Source organism: Pseudorca crassidens, chromosome 14, assembly GCF_039906515.1.
Source record: "Pseudorca crassidens isolate mPseCra1 chromosome 14, mPseCra1.hap1, whole genome shotgun sequence".
Taxonomy (NCBI): domain Eukaryota; kingdom Metazoa; phylum Chordata; class Mammalia; order Artiodactyla; family Delphinidae; genus Pseudorca; species Pseudorca crassidens.
Window position 1 is genome coordinate 8,314,218 of NC_090309.1, and position 17,022 is coordinate 8,331,239.

The 17,022-nt window shown below is 45.4% G+C and overlaps 1 protein-coding gene across 7 annotated transcripts in view; it reads left to right on the top strand.

Annotated features, from left to right (window-relative positions):
- The window catches only part of CRACDL (CRACD like), a 121,946-nt gene extending 119,296 nt beyond the window's left edge, over positions 1-2,650 (top strand). For 3 of the 7 annotated variants that reach the window (XM_067704213.1, XM_067704212.1, XM_067704209.1), the window contains 2 exons: positions 671-815; positions 1,838-2,650. In XM_067704213.1, coding sequence (XP_067560314.1) covers positions 671-815; positions 1,838-1,980 — 288 coding nt within the window. In that variant the 3' untranslated portion in view covers positions 1,981-2,650. The remainder of the gene's footprint in view (positions 1-670; positions 816-1,837) is intronic. The other 4 variants (XR_010934338.1, XR_010934339.1, XM_067704210.1 and 1 more) reach the window with 4 other exon arrangements.
- The last annotated feature ends 14,372 nt before the right edge of the window (positions 2,651-17,022 follow it).

Consider the following 17,022-nt stretch of genomic DNA (forward strand, 5'->3'; position numbering starts at 1 on the left):
GCCACCCGCTGGGGTCCTTATTCCTCACGTAGGACTGCGGGGCTGGAACCTGGGGCTCCCTTTTACACTCCGGACTGAAAACAGCGTCACCAAACCCAAACGACTGCGCTTAGAAGCAGGCTGAGACTCACAGCTTTTGTGTTCCCCCAGTTGCCGTGGTAAATCCCAAAGCGCATTTCAGCCATGCGGGGAAGTGAGCCTGAGCCTGCGGTAGAACCTGCTTCTCTCCACTTTAACCAAAACCACAATCGTACCCCAGCTTGGAAACCCTCCTGCAGGCTTAGGGAGTTCATAAAACAAATATTCACCAGTGACCCCGGCATCCATGATCATACCAAGTGTCATAAAAGTCTCAAAAACTATTTCCAAACACAGTTCATTTTGCCTTTCCGATGGAACCCTGCTGCCTGATGTCTGGGGTTGAGGCCAGGGCCGGGGACAGGGCAGAAGCCAGGATGCCTGTGTGTGCCCAGGAGGCCTGCACGAGTGGACTCCAGCATCCTGGAGGCCAGATGGCAGCCAGTACCCAAAGCAGAGCTCCTCCGAGAAAGTGCCGGTAGCATGATTCACGTTGGCAGAAAAACCGCGTGGCTCATTGCCTTGGGTTAGGTTTGTCCCCATCTGAATCTCAGGTGATAGGACAGCGTGTGTCTTTCTTACATCCTCACAGGAGTCCGTGAAGCAAGCCGACTTCGTCCGCAGCAAGTCTTTCCTGATGGCCCCTGCCAAGCCCACTGTGGACCAGAGGCAGGGGACAAAGCTCCACCTCCAGGAGGGGCTGCAAAGAGGGATCTCCTTGTCCCATCAGAACTTGGGTATGAAACCCAAAAATAGTACTGAACACTTCGAAATGCATTTCCGGGTTTGGTCCTGCCATGGTTTTTTTGTTTGTTCGTTTGTTTGTTTTTTGTGGTACGCGGGCCTCTCACTGTTGTGGCCTCTCCCGTTGCAGAGCACAGGCTCTGGACGCACAGGCTCAGCGGCCATGGCTCACAGGCCCAGCCGCTCCGCGGCATGTGGGATCTTCCCGGACCGGGGCATGAACCCGTGTCCCCTGCATCGGCAGGCGGACTCTCAACCACTGCGCCACCAGGGAAGCCCGGTCCTGCCATGTTTTGTTCTGTTTTGTTTTTCTGAATTACTTGCCACGTTGATTTTTTTAAAACAGCTTTTATTGACATAATCATTTACATGGCAAAAAACTCACCCATTTTAAGCACACAGTTCAGTGAGTATCTATTTACTGAGTTGTCCAACCATCACAGTCCAATTTTAGAACATTTCCCTCACCCTAAAAAGCTACCTCATGCCCACTTACAGTCATTCACCATTCCCACCCCCCAGCTCTCTATTTTCTGTCTCTCTATTTGCCTCTTTGGGGACATGTCTTATACATGGCATCATAAAATATGTGTTCTTTTGTATCTGCCTTCTTTCACCGAGCATAATGTTTCTAGGTTCATCTTCGTTGTGGCATGTATCGGTATTTTTAGATTTAGTTTTCGTTGCGGTAAAATACACATAACAGAATTCACCATCTTAACCCTTTTTCAAGTGTACAGTTCAGCAGTGTTAAGAATATTCACACACAGAGTGCTGGCAGCTTTATTGTGAAAGTTCCTCTCACCTCATTGCATCTCTGGAACTGTTCGAGCCTGCTCTGAAGTCTTTTTAGCACATAAGTTATTCCACGCTGAAACCTTCTTTACAAGTTTACGGGCTTTATGTTTGAGACCACGGTTAAGACCTTGGACCTGTAGTTTAAAGGCGTGCAGGAGGCTTAAGTGCAAATCCAAACTCATTTCTCACGTTTCCGTTTGTTTTGTCTTCTCTCCAGCAGCCCAGTCGGCAGTGATGATGGAGAAAGAATTGCATCAGCTGAAGAGGGCCAGCTATGCCAGCACAGACCAGCCATCCTGGATGGAACTTGCCAGAAAGAAGTCGCAAGCTTGGAGCGACATGCCCCAAATTATAAAATAGGTTAACAGTGTGCTGGTAAAGAATGTCCACTATCTTGACGGGTCACTTTCTTTAAAACTGCCGCTATATCAAGGCAAACAAACTGTGAAACTTGAGTGATTTTATCATCAGGTTACGGGAGAGCGAGCTCGGGGAAGAGGAAGAAACCAGGCAGACAAGTTGGACGGACACATCGCCAAGGGCCTGGGCCAGAGGTGCCCGAAGACAAGAAAACCATTGAAAAGGGCCAGGAACGAGGTTCTGTGCCCACAGGTATGAATGTGAGTCTTTCAGAATCCCCAGGGTAAAGAAGGCTCGGGCAGGGAAGGAATTGCAAATGAAGCGTGGATGCAGAGCTCGGAGGGCCTTCCGAGAGAACGTGTGTCTGCGCCTCCATCTGAGATCAGCTGTGTCTCTGGCCATTGCCCTGCCTGTGGAGCCCATTCTCTCCTTTCATGTTTACTGTTAGGCATGACATTCATGGTAAAACAGGGATGCCGTTTCCAAGAGCAGCTATAACACGGTCCGTTTTCCTGAAGGCAGCTACTCCAAGAAGGAGTGGAAGGAACACAGCAGGGTTCATCAATTCACAGACTCTTTCCAAAATTAATTTTTAAACTTTTCCACTTGGCATCTGTGTCCCTCACTATTGCACAATGCATTGCCTGTTCAATAAAAGGTTTCAAACCTGCTTCCGTGACACGTGTTATTTCCGTGCTGTTTCTACTCACGTTGAGAGAACGTCCTCCAGCAACTGAGTTAAATGCAATGTGTGGAATTTCATTTAATATAGATCTCATGTCAAATCTCAGTTGGGTTGATTTGGGGGTTTGGGTTGTATGAGATCTTTTTTTTCCCCAGTAAAATTTTGGTCTTTGTTTTTGAAAATCAGAAGCTACTGTAGGCTTTTTGCTCTTTACAACTATTTGGTACAACATATTAAAAATAGAAAATTTCCTTTAAAGTTGCCATTCTTTCACATCTCATTAATCTAACCTGTATGTTTCTGTTGAAAACTAGGTTATCAGTGCATTAACCAGGATGATCCATGAGTGGAGAATGTGGAGAAGCCAGGAGAGTAAGAGCATATATTTGGGATATCAGAATTATGTCTCAGTTATATAATACCTCTATTTTTAAAAACCTTTCCGATTTGTTCCTTTGAACAAGCTAATCTCCATGGGAATGTGTATAGCTGGGGACATTTGGCCATCAGAATCAATAAGACGTCATATATAATTTGATTTTATATACCCTAAGTTCTGCTCCTTTTACAGTATTTTCTAGCTGTTAGAACTATACAACGTGGTCAGGTCTACCTGTATGGAAAAAGTCCTGGGATAGTTGTTTTTTCCCCAACCAAATTGATCTATTAGCTGCATTCACTTAGAGAACATCAACGCCAAATTCCCTGGTGAATGTGCTCTAAACGAGAACTCTCTCCATCCAGCCTTGCTCCAAAAGCTTAGAGGTGCATAGTTTTAACTAGGAAAAAATACATGTTGTCTATTATTACTCAACACCATCATTTCTCCTATTAGCAGAACATTTCAGATGAACAGTTTTGAGGCAGTGGATTTCACTGTAAGATCAAAAGTATTTGGTTCCATTTTGTTGAAATAGAGGTTGATATTCTCTGTGTGTTGCAGGACTGGGTTTCATTCTCCCTGGCACCAGGTAAGTTAGGAGGGTATAGAATTTTAGGACACTGGGAGAATTCCCTGCAGGGGGTGGGGGTGGTCCTGCAGCTGCCACCTCTCCCTGTGCCCTGCATGGAGGTTGTGACCTTCTTCCATAACAAGAAGAGCTGAGACAGAGGCCAAAATTTGGAGATCATGTGGGAAGTCTAGACTGGAAATGGAGATGATAAAAGCCTGCAAGGAATTGTCAGCTTTTTTCAGGTTGTCAGGTTTTTCCTAAGAAGAAAGACAGCAAGCAATTACTGAGTTCTTCCTCTGTCCCGGGCACTGCTCTGAGTGCTTCGTACCTATTATTTGTAATCCTTTCCACAGTCCTTTGGAGATAAGTACCAATCTTTACCTTGCAGATGAGGAAATGGAAGCATTTCATTGAGATTAAGGTCACCTGCCCAAGACCTCATAGCAGAGCACCTGGTAAGTGGCCCCAGACCCCATGCTTTTAAACACTACCCTCAAGTGAATCCCCATTTTTAAAAAGCATTAGTGTGGAGGTGAATCGGTGTCCTCAGAGACGTAACACAGACAAGGGCGCTCTAAACTTGACCTTGAGGGCTCCTGCATGGCTATAGACTGAATTTTTGTGTCTCTCCAAAATTCATATGTTAAACCCTAATGCCCAGTGCAACAGTGTTAGGAGGTGGGGCGTTGGGGAGGTGACTAGGTCATGAGGATGGAGCCTTCATGAATGGGATTAGTGCCCTTATAAAAGAGACCCCAGAGAGCTCCCTTGCCCCTTCTGCCGTGTGAGGATACAGTGAGAAGGTGGCCATCTACAGACCAGGAAGAGGGCTTTCACCAGACACTGGGCACCTGGATCTTGGACTTCCTGTCCTCCAGAACTGTGAGAAACAAATTTCTGGTGTTTATAAGCCAACCATTCTGTTAACAGCAGCCCAACCAGACTAAGACATATATCCTGGAGACAAGCGTACCTCGTGATGTTTCCCTGGTGGCCATCTTGATTCCCACCCTGAAGTTCCTTAAAAGGACTGGAGAACGTGTGAGGGTTCTTTTGTACTTTATAATCATGAGCACCTACACGGACTGTGAGGTGTTCCCATTCATTCCTTCACTTCGTTCAGTCAACACCAGTGTGCGGGCGCTCTGCCAGGGCCTGGGGGCACCCTGATGAGCAAATGGGCAACATGCGTTCTATTTAAGTGGGGGCACGCTGAGTAAATAACCGTGAAACCTGAGAAAAACATGGAACAACAGCAGTAAGTGCGATGGTGAGCCTGAAACAGGGACTTGGTTGTGGCCGAAAGTCTCCTGAAGATTGGGTGGTTAGGAAAGGGTTTGCTCGAGAGATGACCTAATTATAAAAATGAACCTGCCATGCGGTGATCTGGGGGAGTACACTTGGAGAAGAGGGAACCACTCAACCAAGTCCCAGGCCCTTGAACTTGGCCGGTTCAAGAACAGTGTAGCTGGCACGTGCAGGACAAGGGGAAGAAGCAGGTGTGGACATCAGGAAGCAGGTCATGTGGGGAGACAGATTTTGTTCTGAGTGCTCTGGGAAGTCAGTGTGATCTTGGGTGGCCTTGGCCTGCAGTGGCTTGAAGGAGGATTTCGGTTTCCGGCCAGAGATTGAGGTCACGTAGTGGCAGCGAGAGTGCTGAATTCTAGCCACCAGACCACCAGGGACCAGTGGCCAGTGACAAGGCCCTGGCCTGTCAGCTGTGTAGAAGTGAATTTCCACATAGAGATGGAAAGTACTGAAACAAGTAAAGTGTTTATTAGGAGGAAAAGAGTATAGTACATGTGGATAGACACCCTGGTGGGCTCAGAGAGAGAATCATGCCCTTTTGTAGCAGTTTGAATCACTTTTATGGGACGTTTCTTCCGGGTTTCCTTTGACCAGTCATCTTGCTTTGCCTTGTTCTGAGTCCATATTTGATTTATCTCAGGGTCCTCCCCTGTGTGCGTGTGCATCTCTTAGCCAAGACGGATTCTAGTGAAGAATCTATGGATAGGTTGACATCACTTACTATGAGGTGGCACCCCCCTCCCTTTTTGACCTCCAAGGAGCGTTTCTGCACATGTGTAGTCGAGGAGGTCTCCTTGACTTTGAGAATGAGGAATATATGGTCTCTTATCTGGGCAGAGCCCAGCCTCCTCCATCATCCTGCTTTTATGGGGTTTCTCCCATTATGGAGTTTCTGTCCACAGGGGAGAAACTGTTCAGCCTGGGGCCCATCTATCTCCTGCCTCCAGTGAAGGGGAGTGATGGGAGGGGATGGGATTTATATTTTAAGAAGCTGGCTGTAGCTGATGGGTGGGAATGGATTGTGCGGGGACACAGTGGAAGCAGGAGGCTAGAAGGCTGTTGCCGTGGTCTGTGTGGGATCATCATGGTCTAGAGTCATGAGGGAGGTGGAGAGAAGTAGATGGATTCAAAATACTTTTAAAAGGTAGGGTAAAATCCAATATGCTGGTGGATATGATTTGGAAAAGGAAAGCGTGGCAGTGGAGATGACACCTAGATTTTTGTTTCGAGCTCCTGATGAGTTATGTATCATTTATAGAAATGGGGACAGGGGAGATATGCCACAGAAGGAGTTCAGTTTTGCACGCCTTCAAGTTGAGATTCCCATTAAACATCTAAGGGGAATATCAAATAAAGTTATAAACGGGGACATCATCAGCTTTAGATGGAGTAGGAATGCAGGGGTCTGAAAGAGGGAGAGAAGGGTCCCTAGACTGATCTGAGGAGAAAGAGGAGCCAGCAAAGGAGACAGGGAGGGTCTGTGAAGGAGGAGGAGGTGTTGGCGGAAAGAGGGAGGCATCAGCTGTGCAGGCGGGAGACAGGGAGGGTCTGTGAAGGAGGAGGAGGTGTTGGCAGAAAGAGGGAGGCATCAGCTGTGCAGGCGGGGACGTACCAAGACATGGGGTTGAGAGTGACCCCCGGCCCTGGGAACATGGAGGTCATAGGAGACCTTTTCGATTTCAGTGGACTGGTGGGGGGCAGAAGCACAGGTAGAGTGGGCCAAGACCAGCCAATGTGTTGACACATCAGCTACACTCAGCTTTCAAGAACTGTTACTGTGGGGGCTTCCCTGGTGGTGCAGTGGTTGAGAATCTGCCTGCTAATGCAGGGGACACGGGTTCGAACCCTGGTCTGGGAGGATCCCACATGCCGCGGAGCAACTAGGCCCGTGAGCCACAACTACTGAGCCTGCACGTCTGGAGCCTGTGCTCCGTAACAAGGGAGTCCACAATAGTGAGAGGCCCGCGCACCGCGATGAAGAGTGGCCCCCGCTTGCCACAGCTAGAGAGAGCCCTCGCACAGAAACCAAGACCCAACACAGCAAAAAGGAATAAATTAATTAATAAACTCCTACCCCCAACATCTAAAAAAAAAAAAAGTCCTTGATATCATACTTATTAAAAACAAACAAACAAACAAAAAAGAACTGTTACTGTGAATGGGAGCTGAGGAAATGGCCGTAGCTAGAGGTGGGAGAGGTGTGTAGCCAACAGAGGGTTTGTGGTTTGTTTTTTTCACAAGAGACATGCAAGAGCGTGTTCATGCGTGGATGGGAGTAAACTTGGAGGGGAGCGGGGAGAATTGATGATCTTTGTGAAGCGCACCTCACTTTCCAGGGCTTCCAACAAGGATGAAATGCCTGCGCTTGTGGGCTGTTCTCGTTCCTGGAACCAGGAGCCCCCCAGTTTTGATCCAGCTGCCAGGGGAGGCCCCATGGTGATGGCAACATCCTGGTTACATCCTCCCCGCCTGCCGTGGGTCTTCCGTTCCCACGGCCCCCTTCACGCCTGGACGTGTGCATTTTGGGGGCTTGTTGCTGTCTTTCCCCAGAACTTGGCCCCTGAGCAGTCTGCAGAAGGAGTCCACGCGCACCTGGCGTTCTTTGTCTTGGTCAAGCCTATTAGATATTTGGGGGTGTGGGGGTGTCTCCTGGAGGGGACGTTGCCTCTCTAGCTTCCTCATCCTATAGCCTGCCCCCGCCAGCGGGGCAGATCGCTCTTGGTTATCTCAAGCGCATCAGGCCTACCTTGACCCCTCCACACACAACACCACTCCGAGCAGCTTAACAGAATTGCTCCAAAACAAATGGCGGCGTCTTGCTGAGGGGAATTTTGATGAATAAGTTTTTCTCCACTTCAAGCCGGTCCAGTTGTTTGAAGAAAGAAGAGAGAATTGACTTCTTCTCACTCCACAGGGAGCAAACTAGGACCAGAAATGAATGTTCAAGAGAAGGACTAATGAAGAAAAGTTTTAACACTCACAGTTGTCAGGCATGGGACAGGATGCCCAGTCAGGGGTGAGCAAGCAGTGGGAGGATGGCCATCCCTCCGGGCTGACGTACGTATGTCCGCCCCTGGAAAGGACTTTGGGCTGGGCGGCCTCCCCAGCCTGGAGTTACTGTGTATCTGCAACCTGCAGTGGTCCAGGTGGGGCCTTGTACGTTCGTTTTATAATACGGTTACATTACATTGCTCTTAATCTGATTATTACCAAGAAGTAATCATCCAGAAATTCATCCAGGTGGGCTTTCATGCAGAATGTAGTTGTCCAGAGTGCTTTGGAAGCTTTTGATTACCCGGAGAAGGAAGCCAGGTGGAACCAGCCAGTTGGAAGATGGTTCTTCCCAGTCCTCTCTAGAGATGTATGTGATGGAGAGAGGGATCCAGATCTGCCGCCCCACCAAGTACTAAATCTTCTGGTCGGTTCTGTGTAACTCCCATGTGGACAGAGATACTTATTCCTTGGTGGATGAAAATCATCTCTAGCAAATAGGCTTTTCAGGGCCAAAGAGCAGAAGTAATGCAAGCTGAACGCATGTGTTTTGGGTAATAGCACAGGTGTTCAGGCAGTCGTTGACATTTGCTTTATCCACGTGCTCTAGCTTCCTTCCTGCCTCCTCCGTAGGGAAGGTATCCTCATTAGCATGGAAATAAGGGAGAGATGTGTTTGTGATGCCCAAAAGATTCTCAAAAACAGCAACAGTCAGGCTGGTTGCAGGGTGTCCTCCAGGAGTTTGCTTATTGACTTCTAAAAGCACCCAGAAGTATCTGCAGGGAGGCCAGAGGCCTCCAGACCTGCACAGCCCTGAGCATGAGCAAACCTCCCTGCCGAGAGCCTAGCTTGACAGTTGCTATTACATTTTGAGAAAACAGAAAGTCACCGTTTAGCTCACTATCCAATAAAGAACAAGTTGCCCCTGGAAGATTCCCCACAGGAATAAGAATTCTGGTATTGGGCTTCCCTGGTGGCACAGTGGTTAAGAATCCGCCTGCCAATGCAGGGGACACCGGTTCGAGCCCTGGTCCGGGAAGATCCCACATGCCGCGGAGCACCTAAGCCCGTGCGCCACAACTACCGAGCCTACACTTTAGAGCTCTCGAGCCACAACTACTGAGCCCACGCACCACGACTCCTGAAGCCCGCGCACCTAGAGCCCATGCTCCGCAACAAGAGAAGCCACTGCAATGAGAAGCCTGCACACCACAACAAAGAGCAGACCCCGCTCGCCACCACTAGAGGAAGCCTGCGCGCAGCAATGAAGACCCAACGCAGCCAAAAATAAATAAATACATAAGTAAATTTATTTTAAAAAAAGAATTCTGGTATCAAACTTAGGAAAATGCAGAATTGCTATCAAGACAAAGGAAACTAGAGGCAAGTCATTAGGGAGTCCTTTAGACAAAATAAACCCAATCCTTCAGAAGCTGAAGCCTTTAAATTGAGATGCTCCATCTTTCTTCCCAAAGGAGGGGGAGGAGGGAGATGAACAGATTATTTCCACTGTCTACCACTCCCCCCACTTCATCGACCAGCTCATCCGTAAGGCTCAGGCCCTCCCATCAGGTGGCCTTCCCGGGCTCCCACGAGGGCAGAGCAGGGGGCAGAGTCCAGATGCTCACAACCGTGCTGAGTGCAGGGCAGCCCTCAGGAGCCCTCACCCCACATTGCCTTGCCTCTTGGAACTCTGTCCACTGCGGGTGCTGAAATGCTTCGAGCCCCTGGAAAATTTACAAAGGGTGTGGACCTGGGCACTAAATTCAAAGGCGCCAAGTTGGAGCCGACTTTCCTGGCAGTGGTTGGAGCCAGACATGTCTTGGGTCACCCAGGGACCCTGGAAGTCCCAGCAGCTCCTGCCCTGATAGGCTGCCGTTCTGTGCATCCACTGTCCACGTCTGCACAGGCTGCAGCAGGTTTCCAGAGCTCTCTTCTGTTTATGGTCTCTTCCCAGTGGGTGCTGGGCTTCCAAGCTATTATAGGCTTAATTGTGTCCCCTAATTCAAATGTTGAAGTCCCAACCCCCCAGTATCTCAGAATGTGACTGTCTTTGGCAATAGGCCTTTAAAGAAGGCCTATCTTCATGAAGTTGAATGATTTCACTGTGGTGGGCCGTTATACAATACGACTGGTGTCCTAATAAGAAGAGATTAGAGCACAGACGCACACAGAGGGAAGACCGTGTGACCACACAGAGAGAAGCCACCGTCTACAAGCCAGGGGGAGAGAGCTCTGAAAAAACCAATCCTACCGATACCTTGATCTTGGACTTGTGTCCTCCAGAGTCATGATAAAATAAATTTCTTGTTTAAGGCACCTAGTCTGTGGTGCTTTGTTATGACAGCTCAAGCAAACTAACGCACATAACCAGTGGGGTCTACATTTAGAGCTGGGGTTGCCTCTCTGGGTCTGGGCTGGGAGAAGTGACCTCTTGGGTCTCACCCACTCTAAGCCTTTGTGGTGAGCCACAAACAAGGTCAACTTATTACCTTTGTGGTGAGCCACAAACAAGCTTTGATACTTCTGGCAGGTGATTGTTTATTTTAAAAAGAGAACAATCCTCAGTTTTTAGTTCTTTCTCTCTAATTTCTGATACTTCGGTCTCTGTGCCCCTTACTGGTTCTCAGGACATTCCTTTGGTTCAGTCTGGAAGGTGCGGGTTCCATTTGCAAGGTTCCCGTCAGCCCTGGCAGTGCCATCTTTTACTGGTGACTGTGTGCCCTCAGCAGTGTCCGGCAGAGTGGTGTACCTGGTGCAGAGTAGATGCTTAGTTAATGTCTGCTGAATGGAGGAACAAACACGGTAGTTAGCAACACGGATGTTTCCGTGCAGGGTCAGTCAGTCAGAAAACATCATTCTAGTTACACACACCTCACCTCCATTCATTCCCTGCTTGTCAGAGTCCAGCCCAAAGGTTCTTAGTTGGAGTGGAAGGGCAGGGGGAGATAAAGGAGGACGTAGGTAAAAGAATCAGAAATTCCAAGGGGAGTTTTTCAGACTACCCAAGGCTGCTCTTCTCTGGTGCCTGTCAGACCAAAACTACCCGGTATGTGGAATGCAGCCTTTATGTTGGCATTTGGTGGCCCCAGACACGGTGAATGTTCTTCATCAGTGTTCCGTGCGCACGCAGGAAATGCTGTTGTTGGGTGGAATTTTTGTAAATGTCAATTAAGTCAAGTTGGTGGATAGTGTTGTTTGGGTCATTTATATCCTTACAATTTTCTGCCTCCTTGTCCTATCATATGCTGAAAGAGGAGGGTTGAACTCTCCAACTCTGATAGCCTATTTGCCTATGTCTTCTTTCAAATCTATTTGTTTTGGCCTTGTGTGTGTGTGTATATATATATATATATATATATTTTTTTTTTTTTTTTTTTTTTTTTGCGGTACGTGGGCCTCTCACTGTTGTGGCCTCTCCCGTTGCAGAGCACAGGCTCCGGACGTGCAGGCTCAGCAGCCATGGCTCACGGGCCCAGCCGCTCTGCGGCATGTGGGATCTTCCCGGACCGGGGCACGAACCCACGTCCCCTGCATCGGCAGGCGGACTCTCCACCACTGCACCACCAGGGAAGCCCAATGGCCTTGTGTATTTTGAAGCTCTGTTGTTAGAGGCAGACACATATACGATTATTATGTCTTCTTGGATATTTGACTCCTTTATCACTATGTAATATCTCTTTAACCCTAATAATCTTCCTTGCTGTGAAGTTTACTTTAAAAGTAATATAGCAACTCCAACTTGCTTTTGGTTAGTGTTTGTATATCTTTCTCCATCCTTTTACTTTTAACCAGTGCATGACTTTATATTTAAAGTGGGTTTATTGTAGATAGCATATAGTTGAGGCATGCTTTTTTTGTTCAATCTCAGTCTTTTAACTGATATGTTTGGACCATTCATATTTTAACTGATTATTGATATGGTTGCATTAAAATTTACCATTTTACTAGCTGTTTTCTATTTGTTCCACTTGTTTTTTGTTCTTTTTTCCTCTTTTACAGTCTTCTCTGGGTTTCAGTATTTTTTTATGGTTCAATTTTATCTCCTCTAGTGACTTATTATTTCTTTTAAAAAAACAGATTTTTGAATTGATAAAGAGAATGTGATATATATGAAATCTTGACATTTGTGACAATGTAGATGGACCTTGAGGGCATTATGCTGAGTGAAATAAGTCAGACAGAGAAAGACACATACTATATGATCTCACTTATATGTGGAATCTAAAACTAAAACAAAAGGGAGCTCACAGATACAGAGAACAGACTGGTGATTGCCAGAGGCAGAGTGTAGTGGGGAGTGGAGGAGGATGAAATGGATGAAGGGGGTCAAAGGGTACAAATTTCCAGTTATTTAAAAATAAGTCATGGAGGGCTTCCCTGGTGGCGCAGTGGTAGAGAGTCCGCCTGCCGATGCAGGGGACATGGATTCGTGCCCTGGTCTGGGAGGATCCCGCATGCCGCGGAGCGGCTGGGCCTGTGAGCCATGGCCGCTGAGCCTGCACGTCCGGAGCCTGTGCTCCGCAATGGGAGAGGCCACAGCAGTGAGAGGCCCGCGTACCGCAAAAAATAATAATAATAAAAAAATAAGTCATGGGGCTGTAATGTACAGCATGGTGACTATAGTTAATAATACTGTATTGTATACTGAAAGTTGCCAAGAGAATAAATCTTAAAAGTTCTCATCACAAGAAAAAATATTGTAACTATGTGTGGTGATGAATGTTAACTAGACTTATTGTGGTGGTCATTTTGCAATATATACAAATATTATGTTGTACACCTGAAACTAATGTAATATGTCAATTATATCTCAGATTAGAAAAGAACATTTAAAATCATTGCCCTAGAATTTACAATATTCATTTAAAATAATCTGAGTCTTTCTTCAAATAATATACTATTTCACAAGTATTATGAGGATTTTATAACAGCATACTTTCAATTCTTCCCTCCCACCTCTTGTGCCATTGTTGTCATACATTTTACTTTTACATATGTTATAAACACATATTTCACTGTTATATTTGCTTTTAACAGTTATCGTTTGGAGCAAATAAAAACAAAGAAAAATGATTTCACTTTACCTTCATTTATTTATGATGCTCTTTTGACCTTTTTCATATTCTTTCTGCCTAAAGAACTTCCTTTAACATTTATGGCTGGGTAGGTTTGCTAGCAATGAATTCCTCAATTTTTCTGTCTGAGAAAGTTTTGATTTTGCATATCTTTCATTTTTTTAAGGCTATTTTAACTAGGTATAGGGTTTTGAATTGTGAGATTTTTCTCCCAGAACTTTAAAGATGTTAATACATTGTCTTCTGGCTTGCATGGTTTCTGACAAGTATGTTGTAGTTCTTACCCTTGTTCCAGTGTAGATAATATATTTATTTTCTTGACTGCCTTTAAGATTTTCCCTTTGTCTTTGGTTTTCAGCAGTCTGTATGTGATATATCTAGGTATGTTTGTTTGTTTGTGGTATTTATCCTTTTGTTTTTCTCTGATATTCTTGGATCTGTGATTTTGTGTCTGTCACTAATTTTGGACAATTCTCAGCCTTTTTTTCTTTTCAAATATTTCTTCTGCCCATCTTCTCTTTCTTCTCCTTCTGTGATTCAAATTACGCTTATGTCTGATAATGTCCCATGCTTTAGAATGATCTGTTCTTTTTTTTCCCCTTTGGGGCCATTATCTAGTGATGATATATTTCTTCTATTTTTTAATTAATTAGTTGATTAATTATTTTGGCTGCACCGGGTCTTAGTTGCAGCACACAGGATCTTTGTTGTGGCATGTGGACTTCTTGCGGCATGCGGACTTCTTGTGGCATGTGGACTCTTAGTTGTGGCATGTGGACTTCTTAGTTGTGGCATGATCTGTTCTTTGTTTTCACTCTTTTTCTCTTTGGTTTCAGTTTGTGTAATTTCTATTAAATTTCTTCAAGTTCATTCTTCACTTAATTCAGTCAATTCTAATGATGAACCCAAAAGCCCTTTTTATTCCCATTACTATGGGTTGTTTTTTTTAAATTTTTAGCATTTAAAAAAATATATTTTATCCATTTATTTTCCTTTTCTTTCTTCCTTTTTTTTTTTTTTTTTTTTTTGCTGCATCGGGTCTTAGTCGTGGCACACAGGATCTTTGTTGAGGCGTGCGGGATCTTTTCGTTATGGCGTGCGGTCTGCTCAGGTTTCTCTCTAGTTGTGGTGTGCGGGCTTCTCTTTAGTTGTGGCACATGGGGCTGAAGGGGTCGTGGGCTCTGTAGTTGTGGCATGCAGTCTCTAGAGCACGTGGGCTCTGTAGTTTGCGGCACGCTGGCTCTCTCGTTGAGGCACACGAGCTCAGTAGTTGTGGTGTGCAGGCTTAGTTGCTCTGTGGCATGTGGGATCTTAGTTCCCCAATCAGAGATCGAACTTATGTCCCCTGCGTTGGAAGGCAGATTCTTCACCACTGGATCACCAGGGAAGTCCCTTTTTAGCATTTTAATTTGATTCTTTTTCATGGTTTCTATTCCTCTGCTGAATTTACCTTGCATGGTATCTACTTTTTCTTTTAGGTCTTTTAAAATATTAATCATAGTTAATGTCTGATAATTCAACGCATGTGAGTCTGGTTCTCATGATTGTTTCATCTCTTCAGACTGTGTTTTCTTGTCTTTTTGTGTGCACATAATTTTTTTATTGGAAGTTGGAAATGCTGAATAGGACAATAGATATTAAGCTAAGTATTTTTTATGTTTCAAGATGGACCTGCCTTTCCTTCTCCTCAGACTTAGGGTGGTGAGTTGTGTTGATCTAGTCAGCATTTGGGCTGGTTTGGAGTTTCTGATGGGTTTAGCCACCTTCACTGCACTAGAGGCTTCAAGCCCCTCTAGCAATCTATATTTATGCTGTAGGCTAATTTGCCAGTGAGTTTTTCTGAATATGTGCTCTCCCTTTGGTTTTGGATCTTCCTGCTACTCCCCAGAGAGAATCGATCTCCTATAGTTCTCCCTGATGTATTCCACCATTAGTTTTTATTGGATGCTTGCTAGCATGTATGAGGGAACAGGGTAGGTGGGTCATTCTCTGATATTCTGATTAAGCCTCAGTCTTAGGAAACCCTGTAAACCTGGGTCTCAGAAGTGCAACCTTCACAAGAATTCCTGTCCCTCCCCCAGGGGTAGAGCGTTTTGTTTTCTGTTCTTCCCTACCTGCAGCAGGTTTCCACTGGTGACCTTAGGGTACCGTTTTTGTCACCCTTCCCTCCACATATTAAGGCTTTTGTTCCCCAGGGAAGATATGGGATGTGGGTCAGCCAATTTCGTCAGTGGCTCATGTTCGCCTCGCTCAGTCAGTAACACAGGAGAGTTTTCTCAGAAAGCTTTTCTAATCCTTTCTACAGTCACCTGGTGGAATTCCTGGGGGGAAATCCTGCAAGAGAAGCCTCTCTTATATTAGCTTCCTTTCGGCTGTTAGCAATTTGTTCAGAATTTCTAACTGAATCATCATAGTGACCTATAAGTGTTCAGTGGCTTCTGTTCTAGGTAAGCAAATGCTTGTGTCCTTTTTCTCCTAGCAAGCATCTGTCTCTCTCCAGATTTCAGGTAAATTGTTTGTCTTGCAACCTCAGTTCTCTAATGCGACCAAGATAAGTCATTAATTTGTAGTGTGCCTTGCTATTTTCTTATTGAAAGTGTGGTAACCACTCTCTTTCAAGCTCTCTACACCTCTGGGCCGAAACTGGAAGTCTGCATTGGCATTTTAATTAACACAATGCCCTGGGAAGAAAACAAACAAATCAGATTTCCAGTTTTTCCTGTCATCTTCATGCATCGAAAGCCAGAACTGGGCTTCCCTGGTGGCGCAGTGGTTAAGAATCCGCCTGCCAGTGCAGGGGACATGGGTTCAAGCCCTGGTCTGGGAAGATCCCACATGCTGCGGAGCAACTAAGCTCATGCGCCACAACTACTGAGCCTGCGCCCTAGAACCCGTGTGCCACAACTACTGAGCCCGCATGCTGCAACTACTGATGCCCGCATGCCTGGAGCCTGTGCTCTGCAACAAGAGAAGCCACTGCAATGAGAAGCCCGCGCACCACAACCAAGAGTAGCCCCTGCTCAGCTCAACTAGAGAAAGCCCATGCACAGCAATGAAGACCCAATGCAGCCAAAAATAAATTAATTAATTAATTTAAAAAAAACTGGAAAAAAATCTTCTGTCAGAGTAAAGGCACCTCCACGTAGAGTTAATGCCTCCAAGACTATAGTTTTTACCTTTATATCTTCATTATGACTTCAGATCATGGTGCAGTAAGTTGTTTTCTCACAGTAAACAAGTGTTAGTCAATAAGTTGTTAATACTGTGGGCTCCTTTCAGCCACACTTGGAAACACTCCTATCCTTATGTCCTTAATCTACTGGGTTCTAGTATTTATTATCTGGTTTCTGGGGAGTAGAGTCCTACTTACAATCCCTGTTTTCTTTGATTTCTCTCACTTGTACTTCCTTTTATTTAAAAAGACTTTTTACAAAATTTTCATGAGGAAGAAATCAAAACCTGATTTTCTAAAGACCTGGAAAACTGGGCTTTTTGTTGGAAGAAGAAAATAAGCAAACAACAACCAAATTCCTCTCTGTTTCCACATCTTCTTATGGCTTCCATGGTCAATAATCCATTTCCAAGATCAAATGCATGTGATTAGAGACAATGTAATTTAGGAATAGAAAGAAGATTTTAAAATAACAGTCTTTAACTAAAAATAAAACGGAGATTTTTATGACCTAGAGTTCAAGTTTATAGCAGTTTGGAAATAGGTGTTGAAAACTAGGAAGTTTAGTATTTTCCCCCGCTTGTGTTTTCTTTTTTACAACTCAAGCATGCACACAGTTTTAAAAATCATAACTTATAGCAGAGGTCAGCAAACATTTCCTGTAAAAGGCCAGAAAGCAAGTATTTTAGGCTTGCAGGCCATACAACTTTTGTTACAATTACTCAGCTCTGCCATCATTAACACAAAATCAGCCATAGGTAATACAAATGAGTGTGACTGTGTCCCAGTAAAACTTCATTTACAAAAACAGGCAGCAATCCTGTGGATCACAATTTGTTGACTCTTGAGCTATAG